This window comes from Magnolia sinica, chromosome 16 (genome assembly GCF_029962835.1).
Source record: "Magnolia sinica isolate HGM2019 chromosome 16, MsV1, whole genome shotgun sequence".
NCBI classification, from domain to species: domain Eukaryota; kingdom Viridiplantae; phylum Streptophyta; class Magnoliopsida; order Magnoliales; family Magnoliaceae; genus Magnolia; species Magnolia sinica.
Genome location: NC_080588.1, coordinates 19,557,615 through 19,577,171, shown reverse-complemented (window position 1 = coordinate 19,577,171; position 19,557 = coordinate 19,557,615). Strand labels below are relative to the sequence as shown.

Sequence of the window (19,557 nt, the reverse complement as noted above, 5' to 3'; positions counted from 1 at the left end):
GCATATGAAGGTATTTGTTTCACCACATCCAGTAAAGGAATATTAACCTTCACTTATTTCAGCACCTCTAAAATGTCTTGAGAGTTAAAGAGAGGTTTTGGTGCAACAAACCGTTGAGGAAATGGAGCAATCGACTTCCCTTGAGGTTCGGTTCCAATTCTTATGGGGCATGGCTAGATCTATCATTGTTGTCCTCTTCTAGGTCCTTAGGCTTTTCAACCCTCACCAGAATGGTTTTGTCAATGGTCTTCCCACTCCTAAGAGTGGTAATAGATTTAACGTGCTCCATCTGATTTAAAGAGCTCGGGTCGCTAGCTTCATATTGCGGTTTTGGATTAGGAAGAGGTTGAGCTAGAGGGCTTCCTTTATTCCTATTCGTACTTTTAATCTCAAGTCCTTGTATGGCCTTTGTGAGGTCTTGAAAGACTTGTAACATACCTTGATTGAAAAGCTCTTGATTTTGAAGATGCTTTAAAAAGGGATCCTCCTTAAGTTTCCCTTGATGTGGAATTTGGTTAGGGAATCCTTGAGGTGTAGCAATTTGTCCATTTCTCCAACTGAAGTTTGGATGATTTTTCTAGCTGGGATTGTACATATTTGAGGTGGGCCCACTGAAAAGTCATTAGTGATTACTTACGGCATTAGATTGCTCATTCAGTACCTCTTAAAAAGCAAATATTGTTGGGCAATTTTCAGTTGTGTGAATGTTGCAACCACAAATACCGCAAACAATTTCCTTACCCTTATCCTTCTTTAATTCTATGGCCTTGAGTTTTCTGGTGAGATTGGCCACTTTAGCATTAATATCATCGTCCTCTTTTAAAAGATACATTCCACCCCTCTCTTTGGATTGAGTCGGCCTAGACATGATGCTTGATTTTGGGGAGATGTCCCGTTATTGTATGTTTTCAGCAAGCTTATCAAAGTAGTCCCACACATCATTGATACTTTTATTTATAAATTCCACATTACACATTATCTTAACTAATTGGCACATGGGAGATGTCAGTCCATTATAGAAAAAGTTTGTGATGCGCCACGTTTCAAAACCATGTTGTGGGCATGAACTGACAAGATCCTTGAACCGCTCCTAACATTGGAAGAATGTTTCTTCTTCCTTTTAGGCGAAATTCATGATCGACTTTCTAAGGGTGTTCGTCTTATGGTATGGGAAAATTTTCTTTATGAACTCCCTTGTCATGCCATTCCATCTACCAATAAATCGAGGACGTAGTGAATGCAACCACATCTTAGCTTTCTCTTTCAAAGAAAAATAAAAGAGTTTCAGCCTGACTGTGTCGTTAGACACGTTAGGAAAATATAGTGGCTATGATTTCATTAAACTCTTTCAAGTGTAGATATTCATATTCAAGCCCATGAAATTTTGGAAAGAGTTGGATCACCCCCGGCTTGATATCCATGTGTCCCGTATTTTCAAAAAAAATCATGCATGAGGCGTGCTCACCCCCATCGGTTGTAAATAATCTCACAAAGTACGAGGCGGGGGTACTTGATGCAGCTCATTCTCATCTTGGACTTCCTCAACCCTAGGTTAAAGTTATCTTCCCGGTTGATCGACCGGTTGATTTGTAGCCATCTCTTCAATTAACTTTGAGGATCTTGAGTGGTGTCTAATCCTGTGATGGATAGATAACCCCTCAACCAATCCTCCTTCACTCAAAAGACGTTGAGTGTTGTCACGGACCCACTTGGGCATGAAACACTCTCAACCCTCAATTTCAGATTCTAACCTAAACCTAAAAGATAGAAATGAAATAGAAATCTAGAAATAGAAAGAGAGAGGGAATTGGGAAGAACTTACCAAATTATAAGTTTCTAATTAAAATCCTGCAAAACAAAACAAAACAAGTCAGTTTCTAAAAAGGAAAGTTTCTAAAAAAAATTAGATTCTAAAATCAAATTAGGTAACTTTTTAAACCTAGAATTAGAAAGTAAGTTAGTTTCTAAAAAAAAAAAAAAAAATCGTAGAATTAGAAAGTTTCTAAAAATAGAAAACAAACCCTAATCTTAACTTAATTCTAAAACTAGTTAATCTCAGAAAAACACATCTGTTAATCCCCGGCAACGACGCCAAAAACTTGTCCACAACCCCAAGCGTAGGGTTGCGATGTAGTAATAATCTCGATGAGACCAAGGTCGAATCCACAGGGACTAATCTCGTGAGTATTCTGAAAGTAACTAGCAGAAGAGCTAGAAAAAGATAAAAACCTAAATCTGGAAGTATAGAGAGTAATTGTGAGAGATTTAATGAAAAACTTAAGAAATTTAAAGGTGGGAAACTAGGGTTTCCAAGGATCCACTTGTAAAGATCAGGGTGATCTATGCTTGATTCACGAACACAACTAGAATTAGAGTCCCACCTTATCTCATTGGAAGATATCTCAGTAAAATCAAATCTAAACTTCCTTTAACCTAATTTTCAACGGAAGAGCGGTGTGAGAACTAGAAGTGATTCCATCACAAAACCATGCCTGTGAGACAATGACTCACAACGGAATTTACCAATCCTACAATCAACCTGAGAGAATTGTGAAAGTTAGGGAGAATTTCATTATCCAACCATGCCCAAGGGACGATGGTGAACAACAGGATTTCCTAGATTCACAATCCCAAAACATGAAAAGAACATACTCAAAGATATCACAGATCCATTGCAATTTGAGTCACAACAAACCATTAAAAACTGAAAGTATTCCTTATAATTAAACTAGAACCAAAGAGAGTTCAACATAACATGAGTCAAAGCAATAGAAATATTCCATCACGCTACAAGCTTCACCTCTAAGCCCTAGTTAAGAGGTTTAGCTAACCATAGACATGATTGAACTAAAATCTCTAGAAGAAAACATGAAAAACTAAGGAATAAAGGAAGAAAAACCCTTGGCGACGGCTCTCCATCCTTGTGCTTCACTCCTCCAAACCCTAGATGATGCCTGAGGGTGCCCTAGTGACCCCTATTTATAGTTTTAGGGCTTAAACTTTCGCACTAACTTGGAAGAATCTAGAAACCGCCTCAAATTTGCGTAGTTCGAAAAAATCTGCGCAATAGTTCGATATATATCGAAGGGTATTTGTTGTCCTTCAATATGATCTTCGATAGCATCGAAGGTCTTTCAATATGATCGAAAAAGGTCCAGAACTGTCCAGTGAGTTTAGCTCAAAAATCCTGTAATTTTCGATATATAGCGAAGGGTATTCGATATGTATTGAAGGTGATTTTGGCAGTTTTTCAGAATTAGACTTTTCTGGTCCCGGAATCTATTTTCAGGACAATTTTCAGGATTCCTTGTCTTTTTTTCAAGTCTTTGATTCTCTTCCTTCATCACTTGGTTTTCTTGGATTTTTGGCGTGTGAATTATTCAATCTTGGTCTCCTAAGATCCATCCCTCACCTTGGTGATTTTTAACATCAAATCCATGTTTTTAGCACCTTTTCCAATCCAAGCTTTTAAATTCACCTTGCAACATAAACATGATTAAAATATAACATTAAGCATTATCATGTTCATAAAACCAAGTAATAAATAGGGTCCAATATGTAATATTTGACCCTTAACAGGCCGAGAATTCCAAAGCTGATATGCTAAAAAAACTCACTATAGCGGGCGACGATGAAATCCCCAGGTCTATCCCCATTGAGTTCTTGGCCCGACCGAGCGTCGATGAAGTAGACGTCCCGACAGTTCTCCGAATTGACTCGTGGTCAACATAGGCAGACTCAATCATCCGCTATCTTGGGACCGACGAATTGCCCGCGGACCGTGTGGAAGCATGACGACTAAAAATTAAGGCCTCCCGGTATACCATGCTCAATGGCAAACTCTATAAGAAAGGATTTTATCTACCCTACTTAAGATGCCTGCGACCTGAAAAAGCCGATTACGTCCTGAAAGAGATTCACGAAGGCATCAGCAGGAATCACTCCGGAGGACGATCATTAACTCACAAAGTCATCCGGCAGGGTTACTACTGGCCGACCGTCGAACATGACGCTAGGAAGCTCGTCTAGAGATGTGATAAATGCCAAAGGTTCGCGACCGTTCCGCAACAACCACCGGAGAAACTTACCCCTATGGCCAGCCCATGGCCGTTCGCCCAGTGGAGGATCGACATTATCGGGCCATTCCTCATGGGAAAAAGTCAGACTAAGTTCGTCGTCGTTGCTATGGACTATTTCACCAAATGGGAAGAGGTAGAGCCATTAGCCAAAATAACCGAGCAGAAAATTATGGATTTCGTTTGGAAAAATATCATATGTCGCTTTGGGGTGCCTCAGACCATCGTCTCCGACAACGGAAAGCAGTTCGACAACAGGCAGTACCAAGAGATGTGCAGGAATCTTGGGATCCATAACTCTATTCCTCACCACAACATCCACAAGCGAGCGGGCAAGTCGAAGCCATCAACAAGATCATCAAGCATCATCTCCAAACCAAACTCGAGAGAGCCAAGGGAACTTCCCAAAGTTCTATGGGCTTACCGAACCACGACCCGAACTATTACCGGGGAAACTCTGTTTTCCCTGACATATGGAGCAGAAGCAGTCATCCCCGTAGAGATTGGATTGCCTACTGCCCGAGTGAACTCGTTTAATGAACAAGAAAATGATGAACTAATGTCCCTCGGCCTCGACCTTTTGGAAGAGTGAAGGGAGCAAGCTCGGCTTCGAACCGTTGTCTGCCAACAACAGGTATGCCGATTTTATAATGCTTGGGTCAAAGTCAGGAGATTTCGAGTAGGAGATTTGGTCCTCCGAAAGACCTTCTAAAACATAAAGGAAGTCAAAACAGGATCCTTGGGACCGAACTGGGAAGGGCCCTACGTGGTTTCAGGCACCATCCGACCCGGCACATACCGGTTAGAAGACTTAATCAGCCGATCACTCCATCACCTATGGAATGCCGAGCACTTGAAGATTTACTATCCCTAAACTAGTAAGGAGAGCCAACAAAGTAGACATTACACATCTGAGACACGCTAATGTTATTGTCCAACTTGGGTCCGATTCCAAAATGATCCTTGTCCGACCTACTGTCGAGCGAGGTCCGACTAAGTTTATGCGTTCCAACGTCTATTATGTAACTCTATCAATGACCAAAAAGAAAAAGGTAAAAATGGAAATAAATATTCAAAATAGAGGAATTTTCATTAATGAAGATCAATGGTGTAGTTACATCAGTATTACATCAACTTTGATTCCTAAGTTTGTACATCAGGAAGAAAGCAAAACAAAAAATACAATCTGTCAAAAAAGGATGGCGCTAAATTAACTTCAAGGCTCGGTCATCGCCTCAGAATCTGTCTGAGAAGCCACTTCGAGAACCGCCTCGGGAGCTCCCTCGTCGCCTGACCCATCTGAGCCCGACTCAAGGTCGTTGAAGGCGGAAAGGTCAAGCTCAGGAAAGCTCTCCTTCATCGCCTTCACACACTCAGTATAACCTTAGCGGTAGAGGGTATCCTTCTCATTCAAGAATGCTTGAGACGACTGGGACTCCTTCATAGCGTCCCTTCGTGCGATGGCGAGGGCGGCTTTGGTATCCGTCTTCAGCCACTCCAGCTTAGCACTTGTATCGACGAGCCAAGCATGACACTCATCATCCCGGCCTTCTCAGCGAGAGACGACTGAAGGGATGCTTTTGTCGCCTCTAGCTCGGCCTCCACACTAAAAGACCGGGCCTCAGCCTCCTTTGCCTGCCTATTTGCCCGAGCTAGCTCGGCGCGAGCCTTCAACGTGCACAGGGTGAACTGAGATAGAATGCCAACGGAGAAAGGTCAGGACGAGCAATCCAAAAATGGAACATGCAAGAAATGACGTTTGGTGAAGCTCTTACCTCAAGAAGAGTGGTCATCATGCGAGCGAGTGTCTGATCCATGGGAGAATCAAACAAGTTGGCGAATTCTTCTTCGACGCCTTGGCGATCTGCCCACAGGAGGATTCCCTCCACTGTCCGATGGAGGTTCCTTCTCTCCTCCTCGGCCTCCTCCCTCCTCGAAGGTTGTACCTTGTAAGGAGGTTTAGCTGCCTCCTGAGGCTCGGGAGGAACTAACTCCACGCCCTCGTCCACAACCTCTATTATGGTCGGTTAAGAGGGGCGAGCCTTCCCCTTGTTCTTGGAGTACATCTTCTTCCTCTTCTTCTATCAGGACCGCGGAGGTGCTCGAACTCTAGAAGGGGGTGAAGGATGGGTCGAGCCTTAGACATCTCTGCATCAATACAAGGAAAAACACAACAAAATGTCAGAGCGCTTTCTAAAAAAATAATAATTTAGAATCTGAAAGCTTGGATGACAGTCTTACCGAAGGTCGTACCTGTCAAAGCTACGTCTAAGCCTGATTGGAGGAGTCGCTCTGGTTGGAGAAGCACTCTCCAAGATCTCCTCTCCCAACTCAGGGCCCGCAAGTCCCTGATTCGAGCTATCGAGCTGCACTGTTGAGCAACGGCTGATGTTTGGGAACAGCTGAGAGAAAGACATGCAAGCAGAGTTAGAAAATGAAAATCGATCGACGGAAACAAAAGTCATCATTACTCACCTAGCCCGGAAAAGGCTTGGGGAATGAGAGACTAAATCGACGCTGGGTCAGCCGTCTCCCAATGACCATAAGCCCAGAACCACTTATCCCTCCAATACTTGTTGGATGAAGGGGAATTGGTTATCAAAGCCCCACCAGTATTTTGCCATGTAGAGAAATAATACCAGCCGAGTTGAAGGGGGTTTGGTCTTACTTGATACAAGTGGAGGAACTCCTCCATTGATAGCTCAGGCTATCCAGCTCAGCCCATAAGACTGCGTAGCCGAACAAGTCCCTCCACCTGTTCGGAGTCAATTGTCCCGGGGCCAACTTGAGGTAGGACAAAAGACGATGAGCAATTCTTTCGAGTGGGAGTCGCAAGCCGCATTACAAAGCAACTTTGGAAATTGTAATTGCCTCAGCTGGGGGTCGGTCTGGAAGCTCCTCTACCGAAGGAAGCTGAAGGATCACGGACTTGGGAATATGATACCAGAGCTTGATCCGAACGAGCTCCTCTTCGGACAAGGTCGAGGGCACTGGCCCCCTCGGATCATCCTCGCCCTCGGCTTCCCCTGCTTTATCCTCAACAGGTGGATTACGCGTTGCAGTGACTTGCTCAGTCATGGAGGGTGCATTTACTCATCCTCTGGGTACTATTTCCTGCCTGGGAGACAAGTTCAGCGCCCTAGCAGCGGGCGCCGATCTCTATGCAAGAGACCTCTCCAGTGCTCTCCTCGATGATGAATACCAAAAAGCGGCATCTGCCATCACCACCAGCGGCGAAGGTGGGTTCGACATTACTCGAAGGCGGTTGCTTGCCCCACTTTTGCCACCGGAAACCCCCTCCCGCGAGCTCATGGAGCCAGACATGAATTGAAAAGTAAAAGGAGGGGGAAAGGAGGCTCACCAGAGTTAAGAATGGCGGAGTTTCGATCACGCTGCGGTAAGAAGAGTTGTCAGAATGTGTTCAGATAACAAGGAATCAGAAATGAGAGAAGATAAGATGGAGAAGGTGAGACACGAATGGAAATGACCTAAGGATTAGGGCTTTCTTTATATAGCCACGCCACGCGTCCATCGTTTAAAGAGGTCATATATGTTCCGTCTTATGGATGCCTCTTCGGCTGCCCCAGATGGACATGTGGCATTACCCCATGCGCCACTTGAGTTCGACGACGGGTACAACGCCACGTGTCATTCCTTCATTGACCCATCACTGAAACGATGGCTTGACAACCCACATGACATCAGGTACTGGACCGCCACATCATCTCCATCAGCTGACATGCTTCGATTTCCGCATTGGCCACCATACAAGCCATTAATGACTACGCGACTCGACCCAGTCCATGCATAACCCGACCAAGCTCCAATCTACTTACTTCTCGGCCTCCATAGGTCGGTGTAAGAAGTAGGGGGGCTCATTGTTGGGGGAAAAATAGACAAGTCGATAAATTGGCTCAGGCCCATCAAGCGCCGAGCCTAGCAAGGCCTTTGTGTCCAAGGAGGACAATGCAATTACAAGGACACTTAAAGAGCCATGTGCTCTAGCCCATAGGTCGGTGATAGGTCGATTATGGAGCGACGCGCTTGTGTCCAAGGAGCATAACCTCCAAGGAGGATGATGCAATTATAAGGACACTCAAAGAGCCATGTGCTACCAACTTAGCCCATAGGTCGGTGATAGATCGATTATGGATCGACGCCCTTGTGTCCAAGGAGCATAACCCCTAAGGAGAACGATGCAATTATAAGGACACTCAAAGAGCTATGCGCCACCGACCTAGCCCATAGGACGGTGATAGGTCGATTATGGATCGATCATATCTCGGCCGACCATCGATTACAGATCGCCCATAGATCGGCCATGAGTCGATTATGGATTGACTATAGATCGGGAGTCACACGATCTATAAGTTCACAACTCACGAATAGCAAGGACTGATTCGCGGGTAGAGTCAAGGTTCGTTTTGCTTACCGACCCAAGGCCGACCTAAGGCCGACCTAAACAATCTCTTAAGATCTCCCCGATAATCTTGGGAATCCTTTATCTCACGAAAATCTTGGATTACAGCCACAAAATCTGGGGAGAATCCAACTGAAAAGATATCCTTAAGTCTCCTATAAATAGATGTACTTTTCACCATTCAAGGTATGTTCATATACCAGAAACCTTAATATTCGACTGATATATTCTTCAGGAAGATCTTACTCCCTTTTCAAAGACCTTGATTCTGACTTAGGCATCAGAGAGTCCCCTGCCATAACCAGGGCCTCCTTTGTCCTTCTTTTCTAACCTCTGCAAGTCTAGGGAAGGCTTGTGCATTAGAGAAAATAGAATCAATCCGTGTGACATTCACTCTATCTATTAATTTCAGCATATCTTAGGGTGTGTTTAGTCCTTGGAATTGAATGATATTGAATTGTATTAGATGGGATTAACATTGTTATTGCACGATGATTGCATGTTTGAAAATTCCACTGCATTGTAGCCATCCGATCCCATGTTTGGGATTAAATTTTTACTATAGGAAAACATTGGATTAAACAAAATCATGTTTGACGGACCAAATTCAAAATAGATGTCGTTCACTTGTACAAATGTATAACCAGAAGGTCACATGTAAACAGTGTATAAGGATAGACGGCATGGATAAACACATGCATCAATATTAGGCCCACATGTGTAGTGGATTTCAAAATCCACGTAAACCCTACGTGGGACTAAATGAAATTCCATGGGACCTAATCCAAACTTTCCCATCCTCTCCAATTGCTTGATAGAACAAAGGCTAAATGCATTTCTATACCACATAATCCCACCTAATACTCTGCGCCATACGCCCCCCTAGTACATGATTGAAAAATAGCAAGGATAAAACCTCGAGTGCAATGTACCACAGGAAACGACAGGGATTGAACGGTTTGGATGGCATATATACACCTGGTTAACCCAGGACGACTTATACGGTGGTCGTTTCCATCCCACTAGTTCCTGTCGTGTGGCCCACTTGATTTTTTTATCTGCCTCATTTTTACGCTCACACACTGTCGATTCTGATAGATGGAGTAGACATTGCACAGCCATCACGGTGGGCCTTACAGAGGTCCCGCTTATTAACGGACGCGGATTGCGTCCTACCCCCGCCCGGACTACCGTACGGGCAGGGATATGTGGGGCCCACCGTGATGTAAGTGTTTTTATCCAATCCGTTAATCTATTTTCTCATATCATTTTAAGTATGAACCAAACACTGAGCAAAGTATAGAGCTTAAGTGGACCACAAAGTGTGGATTTAATGTACACCATTAAAAACTTCCTGGGAGGTGGAGAAGTTTCGGATCAAGCTAATATTTGTTTTTTCACTTCATCCACACCTACATGACCTTATTAATGGGTTGGATGATAAAAAAACATCACGGTGGCCCTTAGAAAGGTGTCAACGGTGGGTGTCATTATCACTGCAGCTTCCTCCGGTGTGGTCCACTGGAGCTATGGACCTGCTTCAATTTTACTTGAATACCTTAAAATGATATGAGAAAAACGATGAACGGCGTGGATAAAACACTTACATCACGTTGGCCCCACAGATCCCTGCCCGGACGGATTAGCGTCCGGGCGGGGGTAGGACGCAATCCGCGTCCCTTATTAACGTCCCCACAGAGCTCACACGCTTCGCACAGGTGGAGGATTCCAGTCCGTAGTCTTATTAGCCAATCATCCAATGCAACAGCATTATAGGCTTCGCGTTGGATTTCGAGAGAACGGTGAGTCTTTTGTTACTGCGGCTGCGTATGATACACAAGTACCCTCCTCCGTCTCCCTTCTTCGATTCTACTTCCGACGATTCGTCCTCTTCACTTGCAAAAAACTCTAAAATCCGCTCCAAATTCCCCAAAGTCCCTAATTTCCATACCAAAAAGCTTTAGAGAATCGTAATTCCCGATACTCAGATGCAGAAAGCCCTCTCTCAGCCTCCGACGGGGTCGGCGATGCTGGCCCAGAAGCCCCAGAAAACCCCTGCTGAGATCGAGGACATAATCCTCCGCAAGATCTTCTTGATTTCCCTCACCGGCTCTGCCTCTTCCGATCCGAAGGTCGTCTACCTCGAGCTGACCGCTGCTGAAATTCTCAGCGAAGGCCGCCCGCTTCTCCTCTGCCGTGATTTGCTGGAGAGGGTTCTGATTGACCGGCTGTCCCAAAATTTCCCAGGTGCTGACCCGCCTTTTCATTACCTGGTCGGATGCTACCGGCGTGCCTATGAAGAGGGGAAGAAAGTCGGCTCGATGAAAGACAAGGGACTCCGGTCGGAGATGGAATCCGTCATCCGGCAGGCAAAGAAGCTGGCAGTTTCCTACTGCCGCATCCATTTGGGAATTCCCGACACGTTTGCGAGTGGTGATGGTGTGAAGGACAGGAAGCTTTTGCTGCCTTTGATTTTCTCAGAGGTTTCGAGCGCAGTGGATGGGTTTGGGGGGAGTAGTTCAGGTGCTGGTGGATTGAGTTGCCCACCTGGTTTTCTAGAGGAATTCTTCAGGGACTCGGATTCAGATAGCTTGGAGCCTATCTTGAGTGATTTGTATGACGGTCTGAGGCATAGCGTTCTGAATGTTTCTGCTCTCGGAAACTTCCAGCAGCCATTGAGAGCGCTGATGATGTTGGTCACATTTCCAAACTGTGCAAAGTGTTTGGTAGCTAACCGGTGGTGGATTCCAAAGGGGGCCTATGTGAATGGACGTGTGATGGAGATGACAAGCATTTTGGGGCCCTTTTTTCACGTCAGTGCACTTCCTGATCCTGGTATTTTTAAAAGCCAGCCGGATGTTGGGTGAGTTTATACGATTTATTGGTTTTGATATGCTTCAGTGGTTTTTATTCTAATGGTGTATTTCCTTCTACCATCAATTGAATTGCAATAATTTAGTATCTGCCTTAGTGTTCACATTGAGGGACTGGGCATGAAAGCTCAATAAAGATACTTTCAAGTTGGATCTGAAAGAAAAATAAAAATTACAATTTGGGCGATTATTCTTGTCTAAACTGAATGGTCTCAATTCAGTTCACTTGCGCATCCAAACACAGCCAACTTAGAATGCCCAACTACTACTAAAATTTGTATATATTACTATTACTAATATTATTTACAGGGCTTTCCCAACATCCCCACCTTCATGGGTACGATAGCAATGTCCCCAAACCTTTTATATGACACATGGGATGCACAATCATAAATTGAGGGATTATTCTTTTCTAAACTGTATATTCTCAATTCAATTCACTCGTCCGTCCAAAATGCAGCCAACTTAGAATGCCCGTCTGATACTGTATATATAACTTACTAATGTTGTTTATATTGGTTTATTTTTTATTTTTATTTTTATAATTTATACCCATGAGAATGCGTTAAAAGACCAATGCTGTTCAAACGGATTCTTGTTGGTTACATTTTGAGGATCTCCTTCCAGGCTGCTATCTCTTCTGCTTGTGATGCTTTGGTCTTGAAATGCTATTGGAGAGTGCAGCTTTCAGGTCATTGATTCTTGTTATTTGATGTTTTGGAATACCAGCCAACAGTGCTTTTCAGAAGCATCAACTCGTCGACCGGCTGATTTGATGTCTTCTTTGACAACAATTAGGACTGTGATGAACAACTTATATGATGGCCTTAGGGAAGTCCTGCTTGCACTTCTGAAAAATACAGATACCCGAGAAAGTGTTCTTGAGTATCTTGCAGAGTTGATCAAGAGGAATGCATCGAGGTCTCATATACAGGTGACTGCTTTCAGAGCTTGCTATTTTCAAGTTAAAATCCATATACACTGCAATGAACATTTTATATTGCACAAAATCTTTTTTTCTGTGGGAAATAAAAGTTTTCAAGCTTTTTTAACCTTGGATTAGGATGTAATTCACAGGTGGATCCACTATCTTGTGCAAGTTCTGGCATGTTTTTCAATTTTAGTGCAGTCATGCTTCAGCTGTGTGAGCCCTTTCTAGATGCAAATCTAACAAAAAGAGACAAAATTGACCCAAAGTATGTGTTTTATAATAGCCGGTTGGATTTAAGGTGAGGGTTCTTAGCTGAAATAGGTTTTTGCCAATTTTGTTCATATTCTATTCACATTTCTCCTTGGTATTATTAGTTTCGCATCCTCCTGATTAGTGTTCATATGTATATGTATGTATATTAGAGGGTTGACAGCTCTCCATGCATCATCCGAGGAGGTTGCAGCATGGATTGGCAAAGATAATTGTGAGAAAATTGATGGACTTAGTCATAGAAGTGATGAAGAGAATCGATTATTACAGTCTCAAGAAGCTACAAGCTCTGGCAATAGTACAAGTTCTGTTCTTTCTAAAGCCAAGCCACTTTCTAGTTGTGGTGTAAAGAATAAGTACCCATTTATTTGTGAATGTTTCTTCATGACTGCACGGGTGCTCAATTTGGGGCTCCTGAAAGCATTTTCAGACTTCAAGCATCTAGATCAGGTAAGGATATAGGCTATGATCAAATGAAAAAAAGGTTAGGTGCTTTTTAGGGATGATTCTCCATTTTCTAAGATTAAATATTACCAGTTATAGTGTTCATGACTTGGAAAAACTCAGCCAAGTTTACTCGAATTGACTCAATTTGACAGACTTTCCAGTGAGGTTTGAGTTTTTGAATTCTAATAGTTATGATATATTGTATTGTTTTAGATTAATTCTGGTGTATTATATTAAAAATAGGAATAACTTAATCTATGTTTTGCTGCATAAAGTGAATTTCATCATTGTGGAGTTTCTTTGGTAGTGTTTATTTACTGTGTATGAAATCAATTCCAGGACTTGTCTAGGTGCAAGGAAACATTGTCAACCCTTAAAGCCATGCAGGGGCAGGGAGCCTCTCCACAACTAGAGCTGGACATAGCTCGCCTTGAAAAGGAAATTGAGTTATATTCACAGGAGAAGCTGTGTTATGAAGCTCAAATGATGGTATGGTAAATGGAAAGATTCATCTCCTTTTCAATTATGCAATCTCTCTTTGTATATTTGATCACTTTAATGTTAATGGCATTAATCTATCTTATTCGGAAAGTGGGCTAGTCATAATTTGTTTAGCTTTTTTGTTGTTGTGAACTGTGACTTGCATTTGAATTCAAATTACATCCTTCTATCAGTGAAAGTATGGGTCTTCAACCGTTTTCAGAGCATTTAGAGTGCTAGACACTTCTTCTTCTTCTTCTTGAAGATGTGCTAGACACTTCTAATGTGATCAATGGCAAATTGTGCAGATAACCCACTGAAAGAATTGATCTAACTTTTGAACCTCCCCAAGATTGATCACCATCAGGACAGTAGTATCCTTCAGTGAAGTTTAATTTCTTGTTATACCATTGATCACATAATTTCTTTATTTGGTATTTTGATTAGTTACACAGTTTAATGTTCAAAAACTTGTGGACATAGAAGTAAGGTGGGTTGAATTTTGGGTCTGACTAGGGTGGATCCTATCCAATTCATTTGGGGAAGAAAAAAAAAATCTCTACCGGGATCCAAGACTGGTCTGGACTTTTCATGAGATCTGACTCCGGAAAAAGATGGAACTGTATATTGGTAGAAAATCTGTTTGGCCTTTCTATTGAAGGGCATCATTGGTCCATTTTCAAATGAAAGAACTGATCTTTGGCTTGAATGTTCCACCTTTGTAATCTCCATACCAGTTTTCTTTCTAAAAACCTCTATTTCTCAAGGTGAATTCAGACCTTTATCCTAGACATGCTAAAGACAGGAGAGGAATAGCAGGGTATTCATGGAAGAAGAGGGGGAAGTGGAAAATTTAGTGTATTAGTTGAATCAAGGACTAATTATGAATCATAGAACACTTACCTATATAGGGCATTGCTCTACTGATCTAATTCAGCAGCTGTATGATCAGGGGACTTTGATTGAATCAAGGATCACATTTATTATAGATTGTGATTATTTCAAATTTGTTTGCAAGAGGTTAAGTTGCATGGGGTGCTATTGAGGAAGGTAGATAGACCTAGATATAAGTCTTCAGAGTTTTTGTAGGTGTATCATGTGAAGTATCTGAAGAAATTGAAAATGCAATTATATGACTTTGATGTCGACTGAGACCTGTGTGAAAGATTGTGGTTTTACCGTCCAGGCTCCAGTCCTTTCTTTGTGTTTTTTTTTTTTCTTGTTATGTATCCGAGTTTGTAGATGCAAAGTATTCTTCCTTGTTGCTATATGCTTGCTTTTTAGCATATGGAGTCTGCTCTATAGATGTTGGGACATGCTACTTGCCTTCCAATTGCAGTAGTTTGTGGTTGTTGTTCAGGGCTTTAATTGGTATTGTTCATCGTTTCCTCTAGAGAAGGTTCCCTTAGATCCTAGCTGCAGAAGTCCTTGTATATTGCTTGATTGGTGGAGATGGAAGTGAAGTGGTATGAACTCAGGTATTGAGTTCGAGGGAGAAAGGTATGGGGATTTGTAGTGGATCTCTATGTACATCCACAATTTGCAGACTGGAATACCTGCTAGTGCTGATCAGTTCATTTAAAGGGGTGACTGAGATCAGAGATTAATACATAGCAAGAGATGAAGTTTTTGGAAGAACTAGGGGTTTTTGTTTGTGCGTTTCGCCACGAAGCAGTGAAGGGGAATCCACCCTGTTGACAGGAAGGAATTGAGTGGAAGACTTACCAGAGTGAACAGGGCTATCTACAGTCCAGATGAATAAAAAAAATTGAAAGATTGGCCAGAGCTTTGGAAGAACATGGTGAGGAAGGCTTCTCATAAGAGGTGAAGAGCCATAAATAATTGCAGAAGGTGCAGGATGAGGGTTGCCATGGGCCATGTAGGGAGGCAATGTTGAAAAAATTGCAGTTAGGAGGGGGAGATGAATTGGATAGCTGAGGGAAGAGGGTGGCATTAGTCACTAACAAGGTATTCAAAATTGGTTATGCAATGGTCGTAACGGTTATAACCGTTACGCGTTATGGGGTTGAAACGGTTGTGACGACCGTTACAGAAAAAATAGGCCGTAAGGCCCTGTAGCAGTCCCGTAACGGCCCTGTAATGGAACGTAACTAGTGTTTTAAATATCGATGATATTGGCCGATATATCCCACGATATATCTTGTATCTCGCCTGTGTGATACGAAACTCGCAAGTAGGGCGATATATCTCACATGTTCAATTTGGTGAGCATTTTCGATTTTCGATCTTTTTTTTCCCCCCCTGTAAATCATGTTAAATCAATGTCAAATTGTTACAAATACATGGTTTTTCATGTTTTGCATGAAAAAGCATGGATTGGGAGCTTCAATTTTGAGATTTGGAGGAGATGGGCCGAGTTGCGGAAAGTTGAAAAAAATCAAAATTTCTCACTTGCTCGCAAATCGGTTGCAATCCTTGTGTCCAAACATAAAATCAAACATGTATGTAACCTAGTCTAGTAATTCTTCTTTTGATTTTGAATGTATTGCTTGTGTTTCCACACGTCTTCTTATATTTATAAATTATATGAATGAACTTTGATTATACTTGCATTAATTCAGTTAGACAACGCATAGATTAGGACCCCATACAAAGAAAACCTATTATGCCCACTTATTTTTTGTAATGTTTTAAACTTATTTTTCCTGTAAATCATGTTAAATCAACGTCAAATTGTTACAAATACATGGTTTTTCATGTTTTGCATGAAAAAGCATGGATTGAGAGCTTCAATTTTGAGATTTGGAGGAGATGGGCCGAGTTACGGAAAGTTGAAAAAAATCAAAATTTCCCACTTGCTCGCAAATCGGTTGCAATCTTTGTGTCCAAACATAAAATCAAACATGTATGTAACCTAATCTAGTAATTCTTCTTTTGATTTTGAATGTATTGCTTGTGTTTCCACACGTCTTCTTATATTTATAAATGATATGAATGAACTTTCAATATACTTGCATTAATTCAGTTAGACAACGCATAGATTAGGACCCCATACAAAGAAAACCTATTATGCGCACTTATTTTTTGTAATGTTTTGATTTATAAGTGTGTTGATGTGTTTTTTTAACAATCACTGAAGTTTCATTGAAAAAATTGACCAATTTCCTCATGTTTCCAACAACAACGATACATTACGCGATACGCCCGATATATCCCATGCGATAACCGATACGTAATGCGATACCGATATTTCAAACATTGAACGTAACAGCCCTGCAACGGTCTTGTAACAATTTTTTCAAAAAATAAAAAATGGCTGTAATGGCTGATACAGGGGCCATAACAGCCGTTATGGTCCGTATCATAACGGTAATGGTGGTGGCCGTTAGATCCACCATTACCGTTTTGGAACACCTTGGTTACTAATTTGTTCTATGAAATGCAGTGGTTAAAGGTGACTATAAAAATGCTACCAAATGGGTTGCCTTGAATGATCCGGTCCCTTGGAAAGTGGGGTTAATGATCTCAAACATTAGAGTTATAGCTGCCCATGGATGTTTGTCCCATGTATGAGGGATATCAACCATATTGCCTAGGCTCTTTCTAAAGATGGATTGACCAGAGATTTATTCATGATTAGATCTTTGTTTCCTCTTTCCTTGGATGTATTTTTTTTTTTTTTTTGTTCCAATAAATTTGGTTAACTTGAGAAAAAGTTAAAAGTTTCTCGAGAGACTGGCACTAATGTGGGACCCTATATGGCCACATCGTCCTCTCTCTCTCTCTCCCCCCCCCCCCCCTTTTTCCTTTTTTCTTTTTTTAAAGGTTATTGAAGTTTTATTAGAGCAAACAACAAAACAAAGCAAAAAGAAGAGTAACGCTGAAACGCCGAGTTGGCGATCCGGCTACAACCCCATAAAAGAAAAATGACAGCCCTTGAGCTTCTCAAGATTAGAGGCCCACTCAACAATTGGGAATCTTGCCCTTTGGGAGATGATTTCCGTCAGCTTGCTCTCTTTGTGAAAACATCTGGCATTCCTTTCATCCCAAACTAACCACCAGATGACAAGGAGGGACATCCTCCACATCATCAACCTTTCTCTACCCAAACTCACTCCATGCCAAGCTTCAAAAGATCTCTCATTGATGCTGGAAGAGACCATGACATGCGGAAAATGGCTCAATAAATTTGATCAGATTGTCCCAATAAACTGGCAATGAACAAGCAGATGGTTGACCGTTTCCTTATCACCCATACAACACAAACAAACATTTGGAAGGACCATTGTTCATTTCCAGAGGTTATTGACTGTCAGTACCCTGTTTCAACCTACCAACTAGCCGAAAGTCATAATCTTAGGCGGGATAGGATAATGCCAAACATGGCTGGTTTTCGATTCTTCAGATACTGGAGACGTCTTGGTAATACAGTTGTAAAAGGAGTGAACTGAGAAAGAGCTTGATTTGTGACAACGCCAAAACATATTGTCTGTGGATGAAATGTTCGGACGACATAGATGAATGTGATTCATAAAGGCCAGGAACTCTTCTATCTCCTCATCCTTCTCATGTCTTATGCAAGGAGGATCCCAAACTACTACTCTGACTACAAAGGAAAAGCAGTTGGAGACGAGCATGGGTGGGTTCGGGACTAAATGGTAAATCCCTGGGAACTTGGACTTCAATGGAGAATCTCCCACCCATACATCTTCCCAAATTGTATCTTATTGCCTCTACCAAAAGAAAAATCGATACCTTCAATAAACACTGCCTTCAACGACATGACACCTTTCCATAAGGTCGAGGCTCTATATAGAGAGGATTTTATCGTCCACCAACCATCTATTGTACAACCATACTTAGCTTTTATCACCTCTTTCCAAAGCACCCCATCTTCCCTACCAAATCTCCAAAGCAACTTCCCTAGAAGCGCCCTATTCATAGCTGTGAGATCTTTTAAACCAGCACCACCACCTTTGTAGGTTTTGCACAACTCATTTTAGCCTAGGAGGTGAAATTTCCTTTTATTCTCCATGCCATGCGATAAGAAATCACATCGTAGTTGTCAATAGTGGCCACAATTGACACTGAGCACCTGAATACCGACATGAAATAGAGAGGAAGATTCGAAAGGGCAGCCATAATAAGCGTGATGCGACCCCCTAATGATAAATATCGGCTTTTCCATCTAGCCAGATAATATTCAAATCTTTCGACGACCTTATCCCAAAGATATTTAGGCAGTGTACCGATGCAAAGGGGAAGACCCACAAGAGTCGAAGGGAGCTTTTCAACTTTACACCCTAAAGAATTCGCCAACAACTGAAACTCATCGTCCTCCTAGAACATCCCCATCATCTTGCTTTTCCCTATGTTTACCTTTAGGCTCGAAACCGCCTCGAAACACCAGATGATTGTTCTCAAATTTTCAACCTTGGTCAGGTTAGCATCGCAAAAAAGAAGAGTGTCGTTCGCAAATTGAAGATGAGAAATTGGATTCTCCATTCCTTCGATTTTGAAGCCAAGAATGCTTCCTTTTGCCTAATTTATAATCACCTTACTCGAGAGGGCCTCCGCAATAACAACAAAGAGGAAAGGGGACAAAGGATCATCCTACCGTAAACCTCACGTGCTTCTGAAGAAACCTTTGGGGGAACCCTTAAGAAGAACCGAGAATCGCGTTGATGTGACGCACTTCATGATCCACTTCATCTCTCCTCAAACCCAAGATGCTGAATCATATTATCAAGAAAGTCCCAATCAACATGATTGTATGCTTTTTCTAAATCTAGCTTGCAAACTATACCCTTCTCTCTAGATGAATGCCTAGAGTCCAAACGTTCATGAGCAATAAGAGCTCTACCGATGATTTGCCGGCCCGGAATAAATGCACTTTGATTGTCAGAAATGACACTCCAACCACCCCTCACAGCTGAGACACCAAGACTTTAGCCAAAATCTTGTAAGGGCCTCCAATTAAGTTGATAGGTCTATAATCCTTCAACGAATTAGCCATTCCCATGTAGTTAACGAATTAGCCATCCCAACAATTCATCTTCCATAAGGCCTGGTTTAAGAGTCACAACAAGACAGAATTGG

General features: G+C 42.1%; 1 protein-coding gene and 1 non-coding gene across 5 annotated transcripts in view; both read left to right on the top strand.

Moving 5' to 3' along the window:
- Positions 1 to 1,046: 1,046 nt before the first annotated feature.
- LOC131230031 (small nucleolar RNA R71) lies at positions 1,047 to 1,153 on the top strand. The gene has a single exon (XR_009163759.1). It is a non-coding gene; the product is annotated as a small nucleolar RNA R71 (small nucleolar RNA).
- Positions 1,154 to 10,385: 9,232 nt separating this feature from the next.
- Positions 10,386 to 19,557, top strand: part of LOC131229157 (probable ubiquitin conjugation factor E4) — a 43,237-nt gene continuing 34,065 nt past the window's right edge. For all 4 annotated transcript variants that reach the window (XM_058225041.1, XM_058225040.1, XM_058225039.1 and 1 more), the window contains exons 1-5: positions 10,386 to 11,359; positions 12,099 to 12,303; positions 12,447 to 12,598; positions 12,723 to 13,020; positions 13,357 to 13,506. In XM_058225041.1, coding sequence (XP_058081024.1) covers positions 10,485 to 11,359; positions 12,099 to 12,303; positions 12,447 to 12,598; positions 12,723 to 13,020; positions 13,357 to 13,506 — 1,680 coding nt within the window. In that variant the 5' untranslated portion in view covers positions 10,386 to 10,484. The remainder of the gene's footprint in view (positions 11,360 to 12,098; positions 12,304 to 12,446; positions 12,599 to 12,722; positions 13,021 to 13,356; positions 13,507 to 19,557) is intronic.